Source organism: Cervus canadensis, chromosome 10 (assembly GCF_019320065.1).
Source record: "Cervus canadensis isolate Bull #8, Minnesota chromosome 10, ASM1932006v1, whole genome shotgun sequence".
Taxonomy (NCBI): Eukaryota; Metazoa; Chordata; class Mammalia; order Artiodactyla; family Cervidae; genus Cervus; species Cervus canadensis.
The window spans coordinates 66,164,635-66,185,285 of NC_057395.1; the positions used below are offsets into that span (position 1 = coordinate 66,164,635).

The 20,651-nt window shown below is 38.2% G+C and overlaps 1 protein-coding gene and 2 non-coding genes across 6 annotated transcripts in view; 1 reads left to right on the forward strand and 2 right to left on the reverse strand.

The window, feature by feature from the left end:
- The window catches only part of RALGAPB (Ral GTPase activating protein non-catalytic subunit beta), an 89,340-nt gene that overhangs the window by 34,267 nt on the left and 34,422 nt on the right, over positions 1–20,651 (forward strand). The window contains exons 7-18 of one of the 4 annotated variants that reach the window (XM_043478772.1): positions 924–1,102; positions 2,397–2,545; positions 2,672–2,888; positions 5,307–5,342; positions 6,555–6,756; positions 9,656–9,823; positions 10,336–10,450; positions 10,819–10,966; positions 12,786–12,850; positions 14,491–14,620; positions 16,425–16,558; positions 19,589–19,771. In XM_043478772.1, the coding sequence (XP_043334707.1) occupies positions 924–1,102; positions 2,397–2,545; positions 2,672–2,888; positions 5,307–5,342; positions 6,555–6,756; positions 9,656–9,823; positions 10,336–10,450; positions 10,819–10,966; positions 12,786–12,850; positions 14,491–14,620; positions 16,425–16,558; positions 19,589–19,771 (1,726 nt within the window). The remainder of the gene's footprint in view (positions 1–923; positions 1,103–2,396; positions 2,546–2,671; positions 2,889–5,306; positions 5,343–6,554; positions 6,757–9,655; positions 9,824–10,335; positions 10,451–10,818; positions 10,967–12,785; positions 12,851–14,490; positions 14,621–16,424; positions 16,559–19,588; positions 19,772–20,651) is intronic. The other 3 variants (XM_043478773.1, XM_043478774.1, XM_043478775.1) reach the window with 3 other exon arrangements.
- On the reverse strand, positions 13,760–13,842 carry LOC122449048. Its single transcript, XR_006271866.1, has one exon.
- On the reverse strand, positions 13,918–14,060 carry LOC122449060. Its single transcript, XR_006271878.1, has one exon.

Consider the following 20,651-nt stretch of genomic DNA (forward strand, 5'->3'; position numbering starts at 1 on the left):
CTGAGGCACATAGGACCTTGGTTCCCCAACCAGGGATTAAAACTGCATCCCCTGCCCTGACGGCAGATTCTTAACCACTGCACTGCCAGGGAAGTCCTTAGAGGCTTCTTTTCTCCTCTACCTCACAGAGTGAACTACAGTTCTATGGATACAGTATGCTAATACTTGAAGCCCCTTTCCATATGGGCACACACATTCCTCTGTCCTCACTTTTATTTACTTGAAATTAAGAGTCTAACTGGATGGAAAAAGGTTTCAAAGGCCCAGGTCCTCTATAAACCCCTGATTTTTATTCCTCAGCCTAATTCTTTTGATCTTGTAGCTAGTGGAAGTTCTTTCCAAGTGGCTGGCTATGCGTTAACTAACATTATTACTTTGAGTTGGAAAGGCTGTTTAATGGACACTTAAGCAGACTGTTTTGAGTGAAAACATAAATCTTTTTTTCAGTGGAAATACTCAAGCCCAAATATGTTGTTTTAAATATATCAAAATGTATGACTTGAGTGCATGCACAAGAATGTAAGCACTCATCCTGATTTTCACAGAGTTTTTTAAAAATTGGAAATATTAATACTAAAGTAAAATTTCCTCCATGATGTTCTTGTACATTTATTTATAATTTTACCATTCTGTTGCTTAATTCCAAACATATAGCAATATATCCATATATGCTTTTAAAAAATTAAACATTACTAGTCTTATTTTGGTTCTCATTTTCTGAATAGGCAAATGAAGTTTATGTAAGCACACTGCAGGTCTTCTGTAGAGTTGATGTTTGCTTCCCTAGCCTATTAAACACAGATTCATCTCCTCTCTGAATCAAATAGGTACACACAGCCCTGTTCTTAAAATTAGATTGCATGCATTTTATTGCTAAAGAAATTTCTAAATGTATAATTAATTCTTGCTCTCTCTTTTGATAGTAATCCCGTGGATTTGAGTAATCCAGCCATTATAAGCTCTACTCCCAAATTTCAGGAACAGTTCTTAAATGTGAGCGGAATGCCACAAGAATTGAATCAGTATCCCTGCCTTAAACATCTGCCTCAAATATTTTTTCGTGCCATGCGTGGAATCAGCTGTCTGGTGGATGCATTCTTAGGTGAATTTTGTGTATGTTGCTGGATGTTTGAAGATAATTCTAGAGTCTGGTTTTAGAGGCTATTAGGGGACAGCCCAAAGAAAAAGACAAAGAGATTTGACTGCCAAGTAGTAAACTAGGAAAAATTACTTGCAACTAATGTAATAACCTGAGTGTTTTTGTTATTATTATATAAATGCTGGGTAGATCAGGTGATGCAAAGAGAAAAGAATATGACCCGGTAGATAAGTGGACAAAGGCTATGAATAAATAATTTGCAAAAGAAAGAAGTGTCATTTCACTAATAATCCTAGAAAATACAGTTTAAAATGTGTTAGGTATCATTCTTACATGAATCATTAGGAAGCAAATTATACATTTTGTGAAACGTTGTTTTAAACTGCTTTTCACATGAAAAGTCAGAATTTTTTTAACCTGTTAAAGAGCATTAATATTTAATGTACTCGGATGCTCAGTTGTGTCCGACTCTTTGCAATCCCATGGACTGTAACCTGCCAAGCTCTTCTGTCCATGGAATTCTCCTGGCAAGAATAGTGGAGTGTGTTGCCATTTCCTCCTCCAGGGGATTTTATTGACTCAGGGATTGAACCCGCATCTCTTACATCTCCTGCATTGGCATGCGGATTTTAGTGCCACCTGGGAAGCCCTTGATATGTAATACCTGTCATTTAAAAAACATTTGTTATGTGTACTTAATATATTACAGAGGTATTACAGAGGTAATACATTAGTTCAGTTAAGTTTGGCTGCCACTTGATCAAAAATACCAGTGGTTTAAACAGGGTAGCTTATTTTCATACATGTTAAGCCCCAGGCTAAGCTGTACAGGGCTGCTATGGCAGTTCCACCATTGTCAGAAACCCAGGGCACTTCCATCTTCTGGCTCTTCTTCCTTTGTGGCCACTCTCATGGGCCATGATGGTTGAAAGAGTTCCAGCCATCCTCTTAGTAACTGGGAAGGAAGCCACTACCTTTGATTGGTCCTTAAAAGACACTTAAAAGGAGGTTTTTGGAGAAGACTCACCCAGTAATCACCCACTTCTCTGTGGTCAGAACATGGCCACATCTGGCCATAAAGGAGCCTTCAGAATGTAGTTGTTTGTTCTGGGTAGCCGCGTCCAGCTGAGTTTTGTGTTCTGTAACTCAGGAAGAAAGGATGGGTGACAGCTGGGAGGCAGCTTGTAGTCTCTGCTGTACTGGTCGGTCCTGAGCCTTCACCAGTGTTGCTTGAGGCAGATTTGCTGACCACATATTTTGAACTATGAAGAATAACTCCTTTTGTCTTTCTTTAAAGGCATTTCTAGACCCCGATCAGACAGTGCTCCTCCAACACCCGTGAACAGACTGAGCATGCCTCAGAGCACTGCTGTCAATACCACCCCGCCACATAACCGGCGGCACCGGGCTGTTACTGTGAATAAGGCCACCATGAAGACAAGCACAGTAAGGCTTCATCACTATCATTATACCGTATACAATTGGCTGTTTAATCTGCCATCCTTTTAAAAAGTCCTGCTGTTTTCGCAAACTTCTTGTGACTGTGGCTATACTCTTGTGTTCTTCTAACAGGTTAGTACTGCTCACGCCTCGAAAGTTCAGCATCAGACATCCTCCACCTCTCCTCTGTCAAGTCCAAATCAGACTAGTTCAGAACCCCGGCCACTGCCTGCCCCCCGGAGACCAAAGGTTAACAGCATCTTGAATCTCTTTGGATCATGGTTATTTGATGCAGCGTTTGTTCACTGTAAACTTCATAATGGGATAAACAGAGACAGCAGCATGACTGGTAAATATTGCCCAAGAAATACGTTACCATTTTTTTCTTTCCTTTTTTTTTTTCTTTTTTATCTTTCCTACCTGCAAGATTAATATGTATCTTAAAAAGTTCTCTGTCTCTGACCAAGCAGTGTCTTGTGCTTAACCCCTTCCAGCTGAAGTAATTTTAAACGTTTTCCTACGTGTCCTTTTCATGTTTATTCTATGAGGTTTGGCTTTTGTTTGATTTTATTAGACACACATCAGGTTAGCCACATTTTGTTCAATCAGATTCCTTTCAGTAGGTGACCTGGAAGTTCCCTTCATGTCAGCCAGGATAATACTATTGATATAAAGAATTAAACATGATTGACCGGAAATTTATTCACAAAAAGTGTTTTCTTAGATTTTGACAGCCATTCACTCGTTACTACATATAAATCAAATTTCTGCTTCACAGAAGACTGTTCTTTTAGGTTTCAGTCTAGAAAAGTTTGTTTCAAGGGCACATTTTAAAAAAATATCATTTTTAAGACTAATAATTAATAACTCAACCTTGATATCTTCATTTAGATTTTATTACAGAAGTGAAACTCTTATCTAAATCTGGTCTATGTCATCTTACCATTATAGTTGTAAGTAGTGGCATTAGGGTGCAGGATGGGAGGGTGGGGTCCTATAGAATATATTGAATATTTATTACTGAATGAATAGAGCTGAATAATAATAATGGCTAACATTTATTGAGCTGTGGTTACTTTGTACCAGGCACTGTGCTTTATGCATTAATTCTGCTCTATGTAATAATATAATTAATATTGGTTGATTGGTAAGAAAAGCACTTTTCCCCTGGGGTTGGAAAGAACTTGAGATAAAAGGATGCCTAATTGCATTAGATGATGCATCTTCTGTGGTGGCTCAGACGGTAAAGAATATGCCTGCAGTGCAGGAGATGCGGGTTCTATCTCTGAGTTGGGAAGATCCCCTGAAGAAGGGAATGGCAACCCACTCCAGTATTCTTGCCTGGAGAATTCCATGGAGAAAAGAGTCTGGTGGGCTACAGTCCATGGTGTTGCAAAGAGTCAGACCCAACTGAGCGACTACCACACACAATGCATCTCTGGGGAGTGTTGATTTCAAGGATAAAACTAATAAAAAAGCCATAAAGGTCTCTTGCTTTCTCTCAGAAATAAATTGTTTTCTTTTATATATCATCTCAGAACTAAGGGTCTATGGCTGTTAGCATTATACACATGTAATTATTCTGGATGTTCTTAGAAATCTTTAAATGATTTTTAGAAGAGTAGTGGATATAAAGGCATTTTCAGGAATATAATTTGAGGTTGCATGATTGAGTTTAGGGATTCCTTGTTTGTTTTGTTCCAATTCAGATACCTTTTATTCTACCATTTCATATTTTATTTACAAGTTTGACTTATGGATAAGTAAATGTATTTATTTGATGACTAAATGAAAACACTTAAAAAACTTCTATTTTCTTATGTTCATGTGCCTTATATTTTGAATTTTATGACCCATGTTTATGTTTATTGTATTATATTTTCTAGATTGAGTCAGTCATATATTTATTTTCACTAAGATATAATTCTTTTACAGTGTAACTTTTGGGTATCAAGCTGTTGACAGTAAAATCCCTGAATCCAGAGTGGTTCAACCTGCTGCTTTTTTGGCGGGCTTGCTTAAAGGGAACTTAGAAATCTTCCCACTCAATAGGGAGTTTTTAACAGCTTTGCTCATCTTCTCGTGCCAAAAGATAGAAACTAAAATTCACATCGTATATGGGCAACTAATTCTTCTTTTCAACTCCTAACCATTTTCCTTGGTGGGGAAAGGATAGCAGCTCTTCTCCGACCTTGTGTTCAGAGATGAGAAAAGCTGTTGTATTACTCAGGAGATAGGAGGTGTCCAGACAGTTGAATGGGTTAGAGTCCTTTTGGGTGCTGCTCTTGAGGTTTTGGGGGTGGTGGAAAGTTGGAGAATACTGACTCTGTTAGTCTGTTTTCTAAGTACTGGCTGCCATCAAGGAATTCTGCCATATAGTTCACCTCTAACAAAATGTTTGCTTTTATGAACTAGTTAGCTTTAGATTTACATGACAGTACACAGTGCTTTGTAAATGTAACATTGAGCTGGGAAGGGTTAATGAACTAAAATTTTAATGCACGTTATGGGCAGTTCAGAACCTCAATTCCTTGTAGTTGTGTAATTTTCTTCGTTCATTGTTTTGCATGATACAAAAATCATAATTTTGGATCTGAATGCACAATTTCCTGTTTTTGAACTAGCTTGTGGTATCATAAAGCTTTTAACCTAACTTTTAAAAAGCTAAAAAGCTTCTTAACTTATTGTAAAATTTCACCATCTTTAAAGTATTTTATAATTACTGCTGTCCTTTGATTTGTTTCCATTTATTTCTATTATCTTGCAGCATCTTTTATCCAAATTCTTCTTTCTTATAAATCTTGTAAGTAGGAACCAGAAGCTTCTCCTTAATTGCAGTCATGTTTTTATTTTTTTCATAATTCCATTAAAATTTTTGATTGTCATTGTCTCTTGTAGTTTTTGCACTTGGGAAGAAAAATACTTTTCTGTGTTTTGAATGGGGAAGATTGTTGGCAAAAGCAAATTAATCTGCCTGAATCAGTCCCATTATTTTTGTACACTAGTCTGGTCATGTCATGAATTCCAGGATTTTGCACTAACTGTGTTTTGGCTTTTTTTTTTTTTAATTTAAAGCTTAAGCTTATTTTTATACAGATTTAGTGTTTGATTTGTATGCATTCTGCATGTAGTGTTTTTCAAATGTATTATTGCTGGATACCTTATTCAGGACTAAGAATGGCTCATGGGAAGTTGCATAAAGATTTATGCTTGACTCTGCATTCTGTTAAATCTATTACTATAAAATAATTTAAACATTTCATGTAGAGTGATAAAAGATTTCAGAGTGACTTTCAGTACACAATGAAATCTTTTCCTAAAAACACGAGCAACTTTCGAAGGGCTTCTGTTTCAGTGACAACAAATGACCATGATAATCTTTCTTACCCAATCCAATTTTCTGATTTATCAACCTCAAGTTAGCTGCTGTCTGTGGTTGTTAAAATTCATTCTCATTTTGCTTGGTTGAGCAATTCTTTGGTGTGTGTTTTGGCGTTGGGTGGGTGGTGGGAATGCTGTCTCTTCCTCCCTACCCATTCTGTCCTTAGCTTGTCCTCTCCCTAAAGTATATACCCTGGCATGGGATTACCCATTCAGTTATGATGTCTGCCTGGGGTAATGTGTAAATTGCAGCACCTATTTTTCTTATTGTTTAAGCATCACTTTTATTGGGAGAGGAAAAAAACAGAAAAGCCAAATTCTGTGTTATATATCTGTATGTGTGTGAATACAGATATATATAAATGTACTCTGCTAATCAAAAATTCAGTTGAAAAATGCTTCTTGTTGAATCTGTTAACTGATAGTACCACTGTAAGCTAATTGTTACCCCATTTCAAAGATTTCAGAGAGCCCTTTAAAAAAAAACTTAAGACCTAGTTGCTAAACAAAAGCATTATTGGATTCTATTCAAGTAGCTATTTAATGACACCGACATTTGATCTTTGTGTCCAGGGTCCCATGAGCCTATTTGCATATCAACAAATATAATAAAACCCTCCTTTTTTCTCCCCAGCCATTACAACACAAGCTAGCATGGAGTTTCGACGGAAAGGGTCACAAATGTCCACAGACACCATGGTTTCCAATCCTATGTTTGATGCAAGTGAATTTCCCGATAACTATGAAGCAGGAAGAGCTGAGGCTTGTGGGACACTGTGTAGGATTTTTTGTAGCAAGAAGACTGGAGAAGAGATTCTGCCAGCTTATTTATCCAGGTCTTAGAATTTTTTTGTTTATTTTTCTATTTGTATAGTTGTGATAGTGAAAGTCTGTTGTAGCATGGCTTGATAGGCTGAATTGATAAGTAAATGTTGGTTTGAAATACCTGCAAATGCATGTAAGTAATTGAAGGTTTTGCTTGAATTCCTTTTGACCTACCGTACTAGATTTGGTGAGGACGCCCAATAAATAAAATACATCTCTTATGTTAGATGTATTTATTCCAACTTATTGATATTTAATAATTATAGAGAAATTTGGAAGGGCCACACTCAACTTTTGATACATTTTTTTTCCACAGTACTAGACACTATAGATGATCCAAAAATGTTAGCTGTCAATCCTCTCTCTAAGGAGCTAATTTTCTCAGGCAGAGCCATGTACACAAGTAGTGCCAGTCCAGCAGCGATAGGAAGTTGGCAGGAGAAAGACACAGATGAAGTGCTATAGGCATTCAGAGGAAGCAGCAGCATACACTTGCTCCGGGGGTTCAGTAAAGAGTACAGAGAGTTGGATGATTGTGCTGGACTTACTAGATGGCTAGTTAACTTAGACTGTGTTAGCAAGTTGAATGGGGTCATTTTATCCAAATCTGTGCCTTCAGCCAGTCTTTTGAATGTCTCTGCCATCCATTCTGTTGCTTATGCCAGAAACTTGCCATCATTTTAGGCTTCTCTTCTCTCCCTCTTTATCTTTAGGTGGTCAGCCGACTCCTGCCTTTCTTCTACTTAACCCTGTTTCTAATCTCTCCACTCTGTCCCCACCATGACACTTCAGGCCTTGTCACTTTTTCCCTAAATTAGCTGGTAATGGCCTCCTATTTTTCTTGACTCTCTTTTGCCCTCCTCAACTGATCATTCACACAGCTGCTGAAGTGATATTAGAAAGAACATTCAGGTCTCTGGGTACATACTAGATTCTCAGGAGAGAAGATTAAACTGGCTCAGAAAAAGTAGAGAATGTAGGTAGAAACAGAATGGTACATGCAGGGAACTAATCAGGAGTTAGTAATAATAAGCTGTTGACTTTAATGGAAACCCCTCTTCATGTGACTTAAGCAAAAGTTTGAGAAACTTATGCTATTTAATATCTTCTAAGATCAGGACATGCAGCAGGGTCTCACGAAGGGCAGAAACCAGGGGCTAGAAAGTATTCGGGGACCAAAACACCTTTCTTCCTTTCTGTTTCTCTGTCATCATGGTCTTCTAGACTGCCTCATTCTTCTGTTACCTGCATATCAATTTCTTACATTGCAATGTGTTTCTAAGTTCCAAATTTCCATGGCCTTTGCCTTAGTGACACAAAGGCCAGTTATTATTCTGAATCCCAATTTCAGATTCCTGGGAAAGAGGATCTGATTAATCAGCTCTCTGCCTCTGGTCTAGTCAGCTACAGCTGTGAAGGTGGTTCATACTGCATACAGGCACCCTTGTGGGGGTACATTTCTTAGGAGAGACTGTGGGTTGGGGTGGTACTCCAAATGGTGTCAGCAGCAGTAAGGGAGAAGGCTGTGACCATGAGCCTTCCATCTGGCCCATAAGATTGGATGGGTGGTAGTGTTACCAACCAAAGAACAGATGTGTGAGGGGGCCAAGGATGGGCTTAGTGTTGAAGCTGTTGAATTTGAAGTTACAGGTTAGCTCCTGTAAGGTGCCTGTGGGTTATTTATCAACAGATATTTATAAAGTTCCTGTTTTGTGCTGGACACTGCACAGGGAGTTCTAGAATCAGACTGTGCTGTCCTCGGGTCTCCAGGGTGCTTTGGGCTAGTGGACGTGGAGTTAGAGACTAATTCCACTATGTTTGCTGGCTTGTGTATTGTTTAACCAGACTAACAGCTTAGGGAGCCAAGGTTGTCAGCAGGGAACACTAGTATTACGAGGCATGTGGAATAAGATTTGTTAAAGGAACTAGACATAGACATCAGAGAAGAATAAGAGAAGAAGGGAGTACTCAAAGGGTTGAATGCTTTCAAAAAGCAGAGTAAATTAACAGTTAGACATGTCTTTTGGATTCAGCAATTGAGAGGCCACTGGTTATTTGTTATAATGTGTTTTTAGTTGAGTTCCAGAGAGGGAAAGTAGATTGAAATGCGTTCAGCAGTAACCAGGAGGTGAGGAGTTTTGTGGAGAAGGTGCCTTTTATAGTTGAAGAGTATACCTATATAGTGTCTCTTAAATGATAGAAGTTTGAATGCTTAGTTCTTTGGGGGTTAGGGGAGGATATTGAAAGTAAGGTACACTTAAAGTACATTCCTTAATGAATTCTTACTCAGGGTGACCTTCATACTGTGCATAAAGGGTCAAATGAGGTTTCGTTCTTTCATTGTGCCCCCAAAATAGCAGGGGAGTGGGAAAAGACACAAGACACTTTTTTTTCAGGAATTTTGGAATACTGCAAAATTTTACTGACATGAAATTTAATTTGGTAATTCCTCCAGTTTATTGATAATTACTGCGGCCTTTTGTTTTTGGTTCTTCCCTGGTGGCTTAGGTGGTAAAGTGTCTGACTACAATGCGGGAGACCCGGGTTCAATCCCTGGGTCAGGAAGATCCTCTGGAGAAGGAAATGGCAACCCACTCCAGTACTCTTGCCTGGAAAATCCCACAGATGGAGGAGCCTGGCGAGCTAACCTGTAACTTTGAGTTGCAAGGCTTAATTAACACTGCAAGAAAGTGTAATAGACATGAATCTCTTTTTTTTCTTTTGATTAAGAAATATAACTTGGTTCTTAGTGTATTTGATTCTGAATTGTTCTAACTCCATTAATGCCTTTTAAAGGATAGAAGTAGTGAAGATTGGAAATAGAATTTAAGATGACTATGTAGAAAATATTAGTGATTATGAAAACGGTTGACCAGCAGTTTGTTTAAAATTTTTTTCTTGCTTTCCTAGATTTTACATGCTTTTAATTCAAGGTTTGCAGATAAATGATTATGTGTGCCATCCTGTCTTGGCCAGCGTTATTCTAAACTCCCCTCCTTTGTTCTGCTGTGACTTGAAAGGGATTGATGTTGTGGTTCCTTACTTTATTTCAGCTCTTGAAACCATTTTGCCTGACAGGTAAGCTTTCATCCTGTACTAGTATGTCAGTTGTTGATTTTGGCCTGGTCTGTTTTGGTGCTTCCTCCCCGGTTTCCCAGTTTCTCCTGTCCAGTGGTCTTCGTAACCCAAGGGCTCTCAGGCCGCATTAAATGACAGTAGAGCATCCAGACCCACCTTGTCCCTGAACTCCTTCAGTTCTGATTTGTCCATGGGCGTGTTGAATCCTTTCTGGCCTGGTATAGAGGGACAAGAGTAGCCCCAGCCCAGAGGTCTTTTGTAGCGTAGGCCTGATATTTAAAATCAATCCATCAGATTCTAGTTCAATTCCCTAACAGTTTAACAGGGTGATTCTCTCTCCCAAACACACACAAATTACAGAATATAAACTCAGTGGAAAGTAGTTTCAGCATTCTCTGTAAAACCAAACCCAGTACTTGTATTGTGAAAAATTAACATAATATATATTTGGCAATAGCTAAAAACATACTTCAGTTCAGAAATACTAATAGCTATTTTTTTTTTTTTTGCAGAGAACTTTCAAAATTCAAAAGCTATGTAAATCCAACAGAACTGAGACGATCTTCCATTAATATCCTGCTTTCTTTGTTGCCCCTCCCACATCACTTTGGCACAGTCAAATCTGAGGTAAGGTTTTATTAAAGTTCTTCATATTCTGTATGTTTTGTGTGCTAATTCAAGTCAAATTATATTTTTAAGCTGGAGCAGGAACTTTCTTAAAAATTTCAGATTATTTCAAGTGAATCAGCAAAGTTGATTTGTGAAGGTATTTCTTCTGTCACTCAACCATTCTACTATTTCATGTGATGAGAGGCTAGTGTGTCTGATCCCCTATGTTGTGTAAGTTAGTGATAGACTTAGCACAGTGGCTACCATCAGTCAGACTGAAAGCCCTGCTCGTTGGACTGATCCTTTTTTTGTCCACTGTAGCAGTTCCTACAGGACTGGAGTGTGCCGCAGCAGGTGATGTTAAATGTTATTTGTTTCTTCCACAGGTAGTCCTGGAAGGAAAGTTTAGTAATGATGACAGCTCTTCTTATGATAAACCAATAACTTTTTTGTCACTGAAGTTGAGACTTGTGAATATACTAATAGGTGCCTTGCAAACGGAAACGGACCCCAACAACACTCAAATGATACTAGGTTTGTGTTCACACATTTTTTTTGTAAGTGAAAACCCAGATCCTGTTGTTGACCTCAGGCATCTTGAGGCAGGGGTCAGTGATGGGAACCTAAGCGAAGTACAGCCCTACTTAATTCTTAATCAGAGGCAGAATTGTTTGCTCTTAACCGTGAATAAAATTTGAAGAGGTAAGGTGAGGGAAGGAACACATCAATTGTCTTGGTAGGTCATGTTGGCTTAGTTTTTTGTGTGTTCTTTCTCTTTCTCTTTCCCTCTTGCCCTTCCTCTCTCCTTGTGTCCCCTTTTTCTCCCCTTTCCTCTCTGCCATCATTACTTTTACCTCTGCCTCTTCCTCCTGCCTGTTAGAACATGCAAGTTGGGTGTAATTGTGGAAGTCATGACAGAACCTGCCAAGAGGAGATTGAGTAGCAGCTGTTTCTGTGCCTCCTCCCTTTTCCCTTCTTGTTTCCTGTTGGTTTTCTAATCATACTGTCTTGAATGACTTTTCATCATTATGGCCACTTCTATATTTTAAACCCTTATCACCTTTCAACTTGGTTACTGCAGCTGTCTGTTACTGTACTTTTTTGTTTTTTAATCAAATCCAAGGGAATGGTCCTAGGTGCAGGTACTCTGAGGAGAAAGAAGCAAATTGCATGGCTTTTATCCTTGAGCAAGTCTCATTGCAGAGATTGAAACACCTTCCCAGAGTACTCAGATAACAGCAGAAGGCAGTGCTGTTTGCATGTCATGTTGGATGTCTTTAGTGTTGAGAGAGAATAAACTGAAAGAGCAAGGAAATTTCATAGGGGAAAATGGAAATTAAATTGGATCTTATAGGGCAGGATTTGAATAGGCACCAGTGAAGTTAGGATTTCATTTCAGGAGGGGAAATAGCAAGGCCAGAAAATTTGTGGTGACAGTAGTGGTTGGAGTGGGTGCGCGGTAAGTATAGTGTGTTATGCAGCAAGAAGGGAGAATAAATAGAAGAGTAAATCCTTTCATTTTGGAAAGGAGTTTAATGAACAGAGGTTAAATCTCAATATGAGAGAGCCTCCAAGTTGTAGTTTTTTAGATTGTTCAAAACACATAGCACTTGAAATCAGATTATTTCTACAGTTGATGGAGTATTTAGTTCTGCTTTATCCTTGTTCTGTAGACGCTCCCTGTGTATGTTCCAAGGAAGAGTCAATTGTCACTCTTGCATAGTTTGGCAAAGCTATGTCTGTTCTTTCAATCCACAGTGCACGGGAGCACTCCCCCCACTGGGATGAGAAGTAGAGTGCAAGATTCACCATCTTGTTTCTTTACTAGTTCCTAGGGCTATGAGTTCCTTGGTGATAAATACATGCAGCTTGCCTTCAGAATATGCAAGCCCTTGCCCTGTGGGCAAGCCCTAAAAGCATTCTTAAAAAGCAGTTGGTCAGAAAGATATAGCTGTGGATTTTCACTTTGTTATTTTATACTGAAAAGATCAGAATCTGGCTTTTAAAATGTTCCATAATATTTTTCTTAGTTTATATTACCCTTGAAATTGAGATGTTTACATCTAGTCTTTCACACCAATTTAAAAATTGGTCATGTTTTTATACAAAGCAAAGTTTGACATTCAGATTTATTATTAAAAAAATGTCATTTTAAAATTTGGGGGGCAGATCAGAATTAGGTCATTTTTGCAGAGTTTCTTTTCTGACCAACTGATGGATTTATCAGTAATCTTATGGAATTTCCAGGAATACTCTTGTTAAAATCATATTCTTATCTTTGCTGTTAATTGAGATATTTTGTCCATTTTTGTATTCTTGTCATGTATTTAAATGTATTTTTTTGTTGTTTCAGGGGCAATGTTAAATATTGTTCAAGATTCAGCACTTTTAGAAGCCATTGGTTGCCAAATGGAGATGGTAAGAAGCATACAACATGTAATTAGTCAGAGAATATCAACTTCTGTTTTTATGTAAATTATATTCCAAAATGTCTGTCCTTGTGTTCTTAAAGGCATTTGTTTGTTAGAGTCAGCTCATTGATTCAGAGGGTCCTTTTAAAAATATTACCTGTTTTGAGGTTTCTTATCTTTCGGTGTCTCATCAGGTCCCTGAGAGATTCTGCAGGAGAGAAATTCCAGCTAAACACTGTCTTTACTCCTGGACAGTGTTTACCTAAAGCTTTTATGTCTTTTGCTGTGTTGGTGAATTGGCTTGAATAATCTAGAAAAATCCCCATACTCTGTGATTCCTTGTATCTGTAGTAGATCTAGTGTTGGCTGTAAACAGCATCTAGTTTATCCTTTTCTATCTCAGCTGCTCTTTCTGCCCTCTAGACCAAAGTTTGAAGGTTTCCCCAAAGCACTAGTGCTTCTAAATCAGAAATACTTTCCAGAGACTCCGATGCTCCCTGCTTCTGTCTTCAAGACATGTGATCCCTCTACCTGGAATAGAGGCAGGCAGTTGGTGGGAGGTGAATTAACCGAGTATGCTGGGGTGAGATGAGTAGATGTAGGCTGGGTGATCAGATTATCATTAAGGAAATTATGTTCATGTCCCACTAGGTGGCTAATAACAGTCACCTTACATGGATAAAATGAATTGTGTTTGTAGGGGAAATGAGGGAAGTCTTCAGCAGATACCTTCATTAGCTCCTGTACATATAAGAGTTGATCTTTATCTATCTATAGATAAATACTAATATATGCTAAATATACTAATCATATATTTATTGTTTGTGTATTTTATGTAACACTGGAAAGTTACTGTTATTTGTTTATTTGTGTTTTGTGTTTTTAAGATATATTCCTTTTTTTTTTTTTTTAATTTCGGTCTCAGTCCGTTCTCAGAACACGCTCCATCACTTAGTTCCCAGAACTCAGATTGCGCAGTGGTCACGTCATCATCGACCAGGGCTCGCAGAGCGGCAGGGGCCACCCTAACCACACCCAAACCTTAGCCTAACTGCCTCCCCCTAAGCTCCCAGCCCCCGGGTCCCTGGCCCCATTTCGCCTGACACGTTTTCATAATCCTCTCAGGCTCCGGGCCGGCGGCGCCGCCAGTCACGGGGCCCGATCATATAAGGAAAATACTGCGGCCTCATCCGGGGGCTGCATCGTGGACCCGGGGGCGCCCTGTCCCCTACGCCACTCGCTACACCCACACCTGCAAACTTCCCTGCCCCGCTTCGCGCGCCCGGACCTCCCGGGCGAGTTAAGATATATTCCTATTCTGAAGTTTTGCTTGGGAGGCACTAGGGTATTTCTTTACAGACCCAGAACCATTAACTGTTGAAGTCTAGTGAAGATGGAAAAAGTCTGATCCTTTTAAACAGCAGCAAAGACGATTCCAGAATGGGCACCCACTAATCATCAGACCCTTGATACCACCAGTAAATGGTGTTTATGTAAAAACACCACAACAGTTTTAATCCTTTGTCAATTTTTATCTACGTATCAGTTTGTGCTGTTTAGCTGGCACATTCCATTTTACCAGCATGGCTTTTAGTGATTGACTTCTGTCCATACTTGCATATTTGATTCATTTTTTTTTTTGACTAGGGTGGTGGAGAAAATAACTTCAAGAGTCATAGTCGCACGAATAGTGGTATTAGTTCAGCAAGTGGTGGAAGCACAGAACCCACAACTCCTGACAGTGAAAGACCTGCTCAGGCTCTCCTGAGAGATTATGGTAAGCCATGTTTAGTTTAGTTTTTTTTTTTTAATCTAAAGTTTATAGAATAACTTTTAATGCCCAGTTATATAAAACAAGCAGAGAAATTTTAAACTAGATTTTCATGTTCATGATTTTTATGTACTTAATATAGCAGAGAAGCTATTAGTCTAAAACATTATGAAAAAGAAAACAGATCTTTTAAATATAGCTCTACAGTTTTTAGTAGTTAGATTTTGGATAGTTTCTTAGATTTTATAAGTGATTTATAGGAAGCATTTCTGAATTCTGTACCAGGTGCTAATAATTTAGAGTCAAAGAGGATTTAGGCACTGCCTCAGTCTAATGGCAGAATCAGTCAGTATTTCAGTTTTTGCAGTGTAGTGAGGATGGGTAATGGTTTATGCATTAGATGGCAACCCAAAGGAGAGTCTGCCTTTGTTTTTGAAGCCTGTATACCCTACTATGTCTGGTTAGATTCTTCAGTCACAAAGAGTAAGGAAGCATTTGCAAGTAGAGCATCCTATTCTATAATGTCCTTTACCCTGGCCAGTTGCCTTCTGGGTTCTGTTGAATTTGTGGGTGCCTTTATGCATAATTTTTATGCATAAATACTAGTGGTGTATTGAATCTAAGATTATTAATCCAACTAGATTGGAATGAAATCTAGCTTCTTAGATGGAGTTTAATTTTTTAATCATTTGGAGAGTTTATAAGCCCAGGAGTCCAGGCATGTTTCAGTGGTTTAAGTGCTATAAGTATCATTCAGCTTGTCATATACATAAGGTCATTATGTGGCTATTTAACACATTGAAATATTGCATTTATGAAGAAGTTGTTTAAATTGTTATTTTATTCACTATGATTGGTTTAAGTATAGGTGAAAATTTGTTTATTTTTCCTGCTTCTAAGACACTTTGAAACTAAAGAAGTTTTTGCATTATTATATGTGTTCTAATATAAATGTTTGAAGTGGTTATTGTTTGTTTCAGTATTTTGAACTGGTGTTAGTGAGTTCTGCTTGTAATGTCATAAAATAGTTTTTACTAAGAAATCCAGATTTGTGTTAGTGTCGCATGAATGTCTCTCTTTAATGATCATTCCTTTTTCTGTTGTCACTGCCCTCTTTCTGATAGGATCGACAGGTATAATGTCCCTAAAGCTTCCTTTATAAATTTAATTTGTCCTAATTTATTATTAATTGAATAGTAATTACTTTTAAATATAGAATTGGAGGCTACATAAAAACACAGTAACTTGATTATTTAATTTTTTAAGAGTATTAAAGTTGTCTCAGAGAATTAAATGTTAAAGTTTGCTTGAAAAAGCATTGCATGTGACTTCTGATGATATAAACCCTGAAAATAATTTCAGCAGATGCTTTAGGATAATTCCCAGCGTCTGAAGAGATTCTGAAATTTGAATTCCTTTCTCTATAAAATTTCAAGGAAATAATTGATAGCCTTTTGATTGTTTCAGTGTTTTTTTTTTTTTAATGTAACTGTGAGTTAATTTGGAAATGTTGAGATTTATACTCTTATAAGAATGATACTGAAGCTTTCAAACCCCAGTGGATGTCTGTGTGAGAGTACCTGAGCTGGGAGCTAGAAGCTGCTCTGGTCCAGTGTGTGTGCCCTGCGCACCATTGTTCAGTCAGGCTGAGATGCTCAGGCCAGTGGGGCGGGGAACAAGCACTGTGTGGGTGCCCGTCATGCTCACTGTGGCTGCTGTGGTCTGTGCCTAGTGGAATGCTGTGCTTCTCGTTACTAATGCTTAGTTGTTTTCCCTCCCTGTGGGATGTGGCATTGGGGTTATATCCTAGCTCTTAATACAGATTCAGCTGCTGGGCTCCTGATTCGCAGCATTCATCTCGTCACCCAAAGACTCAACTCCCAGTGGCGACAAGACATGAGCATATCACTGGCAGCTCTGGAGCTCCTCTCTGGACTGGCAAAGGTGAGGTGACAGTCCCTTTGTTTTAGCCCAGCCGCCTTGGAATATGGCTCTTTTTTCTGTATCTCCTGACCCACTTCGTGTGGGTATTGCAGTCTTGATTATACTCATCACAGTTGATATTCAAGTGTGCAAAAATGAGCTTCCAAGTGAGATTTTACAAAATAGTCTACTTTTTTGTTTAATCGGGTCAAAGGGTGTGAATGATATTTTTGCTGTTAGATGATAGGAAACATTTCAATACTTTCTCTTTATTTGCATATTGTGATAGAATACTGGTTGATTTTGTGTTTACTCATAATACCCTTAAATTTTCAGCATGACATTTTGTGCCATTATAAGATCATCAATCATCTAATTTTAATGAATAAATACAGATTTGGCAATGAAAGAAAAATTTATCCTAAAATACACCATTTCGGCCTACCTGTGACTCTTCCATCTTCCATTATCAGAGATAAATGAAAGTTGGCTGTACTTTCAGATTTCTTTCCCAACTGTTTATCTATTTTGTGGAATCTTAGAGTTGGGTGTCCATTTGCATTTCTCTCTTTTTTTTAAATTACGGCAAAATTCACGTAACATAAAATTAACCTTTTGATGTGAACAATGCAATGCCTATTAGTACTCTCACAGTGTTGTGCAACCACCCCCTCTTTGTGGTTCCAAAGCATTTATCACCCCCAAAAGAAACCCTGTACCCATTAAGCAGTTGTTTCCTGTCTCCCTTTCCCCTTATCTCTAACAACCACCAGTCTGCATTCTGTCTCTATGGATTTACCTATTCTGATATTTCATAGAAATTAAATCATACAGCCTGTGACCATTTGTATATGGCTTTCTTCACTTAATATGTTCTTGAGGTTCATTTATGCTGTAGAAAAAGTCTCAATCTCATTCCATTTTGTGGCTAAATGATGTTCCATCATATTTATGTACCAGTTTGTCTACCTGTTCCTCTGTAGCACATTTGAGCTGTTTCTACCTTTTGACTCTTGTGAGTAGTAGTGCTGCTGTGAGCATGCGTGTACATGTGTTTATTTGAATGCCAGTTTTCAGTTATTTTGGTTATATAACTAGGAGTGGAATTGCTGGGTCATATGGTAATTCTGTATTTAATTTTCTGAGGAGCTGCCAAACTGTTGGCCTCAGCAACTGAATCACTTTACATTTCTACCAGTGATGTAGGAGGGTTCCAGTTTCTCTGAATCTTCACTAGCATATAAGTGTTTTCATATCTGTAAAATAGGCAGGATTATCTTGTGTGTAACAGCTGGTGATGTGAGGATGAAGTGAAATGAAAAATGTAGAACACTTTGTAAATACAAAGGTGATATACACACATAAGGTGATACTGTCTGAGATGGTAAACTTTAAGCCCTCATTTTATAGATGAGGGGACAGGTGAGCAGAGGCTGTGACTTACCTGAGTCATGAAAGGCAAAATAGATAAGAAAACCTGAGGTGTTCTCACCACCACTTAGAGCTTACCTTTACCTCAGAGATTCTCAAGCGTAGATGTAATGGCCGTAGTTCTGTGAAGAGCAGTTATTTGATGTCGGAGGTAAGAACAACCGTTTGTGAGATGTGCAGGGCCACATGGTCTTTGAGAGCAAGATACTGTTGCCTGTGACCTTCAGTACACTTGCAGTAGTAAGGAATAATTAACCCTAAATGGAGTGCTGTCTAGACCTAACAAATCATGAAGGGCTAACACTACCTGATTTCATGACTTGCTATAAAGCTATGGTAATCAAAACAGTCTGGTATTGGAATAGGTTAGACAGCTGGATCAGTAGATAGAGTGGGGAGTCCAGAAATAGATCTGCATGTGTATGGACATTTGATTTTTGACACAGGTGCCATGATAATTCAAAGGAGAAAGGATAGTCTTTTCAGCCAGTGGTGCTGGAACAATCAGATATTTGTGTACCAAAAAAGAGAGAGAAAGGACTGTTAAATGGTGTAACCATTTTAGAAAACAATCCCCTGGAGAAGGGAAAGGCTACCCACTCCAGTATTCTGGCATAGAGAATTCCACAGGAGCTTAAAAAATGTGTCCATGGGGTCTCAAAGAGTTGGACACGACTGAGCGACTTTCACTCACATTTCACAGGGCCTTAAAAAACTAAACATACACCTATCATGTGATCCAATCAGTCCACTCTTAGGAAGTAAAAGAGCATATACTCTTACAAAGTCTTATACTTAGCAGCTTTATTTGTAATACTCAGGAGCTAGAAAAAATCCAAATGTCCAACAGGTGACTGGATAAATTAATTATGGTATAATCCATATAATGGAATACTACTCAGTAGTAAAAAGGAATGAAAAATTGATACACACAAGACTGTGGATGAATCTCAAAACAATTATATTGAGTAAAAGAAGCCAGACTCTCCCCCCACTGCAAATAGTCTATGATTTTATTTATAAAAAACTATAGAAAATGCAAGTTAACCTATAGTGACAAAAAACAAATCAGCAGTAACCTAGGGAGTGGGCAGAAAGGAGTCGGGGGGAGTTTTTTTTGGTGGGGGGCAAGTGTTATAAAGATGCATGAGAACATTGAGGGGTGATGAATATGTCTGCCATCTTGATTGTGGTAATAGTTTACAGGTGTATACTTAGGACAAAATTTATCAAATTGTACACTTTAAATATGTATAGTTTTCTATATGTTAATTATACCTCTGGACAGCTGCATAGAACTTTGTAGCCCATAGAGCATCACTACGGGGTGGATTAGGGGGCTTAAAAAATGTGTGCATGTTCCATTGCCAGCTTTTCTTGTGATCTGTGGCAGTGATGAGTAGTTGTATCCCAGCAGTTTAGGTTTTAGAGCATGAAAAAGAATGCTAAAATGAAATTTTATTGTTATAGGGTTTGAAAAATGCCCTCTCTTTTTATAAAGTATATATGATAGTACATCTGAAATATTATATTCTCAGAAAGGCTGGGCCTCAGTGTAGAGGCTTTGAAATTGGTACCATGGTTCTTGGCTAACTGTGTTCCCCAAACAAATATGCTCAGGTGAAGGTGATGGTTGACTCTGGAGACCGGAAGCGAGCCATCAGTTCTGTGTGCAGCTACATTGTATACCAGTGTAGTCGGCCAGCTCCTCTTCACTCCCGGGACCTGCACTCCATGATAGTGGCAGCTTTTCAATGTCTCTGTGTCTGGCTGACAGAGCACCCTGACATGCTTGATGAAAAGGTTAGTTTACTTTATATTAAAACAGAAAATAGGAACAAAAATGTATATTGGGAAAATATCTTTTAAAAGAGAATATCTAAATTTAAATCCAGTATTGCATACTTTAAGCTGAATATAACTTGTTATATTTCAGGAGAACACTTTTCCTATAAACTATCATCATGCTTATATAGTTGATCCTTGAATAACATAGGGTTGAACTTTGTGGGTCCACTTACATGCAAATTTAAAAAAAAACTGTAAATACTGTTACATGATTTGTGATTGGTTGAACCCATGAGTGTGGAGCCGTGGATAGGGAGGAACTGCATATATGGAGGGCTGACTTCAATTTATATGTGGAACAGGAAAAAAAATAATAATTTATATGTGGATTTTTTATTCTGCTGGGGGTCCATGCCTCTAACTCCCATGCTGCTCAGGGGTCAACTGTATTTGATTGCAGATTAACCTGTAGAGAAATGCTTTGAAAGATGGAGCTTTGGCTAATTTATCTACGAACAATCAGGGTTTTTTCTTGAAAGGATGGTAGCCTTGAGATGGCCAGAAGATACTTTGGTCACCTATCATCAGACCAGAAAGGGCAGTTGATAACTAGGCTGCAAACCTAGAGAACACCTTGTTCGTAAAGGTTGTTTGTAGCTAAAAATTTCATTTCACACGTTTCTTTCATTTTAAGTAAACGCAGATTATCTAGGCTGCTTTCTTTTACCATTGTTCCATGTAATACTTTCCTTATGGGAAGACAGTTATAAAAGAATGCATAGTGTAAATAAGAGATACCAGGCTTATTGGAAAATTACACAGAGCTGTATATAGTTTATAACAATAATACCATTGATTAAATCTTAGTCATTTGCATGATGATGTATAGCATTAG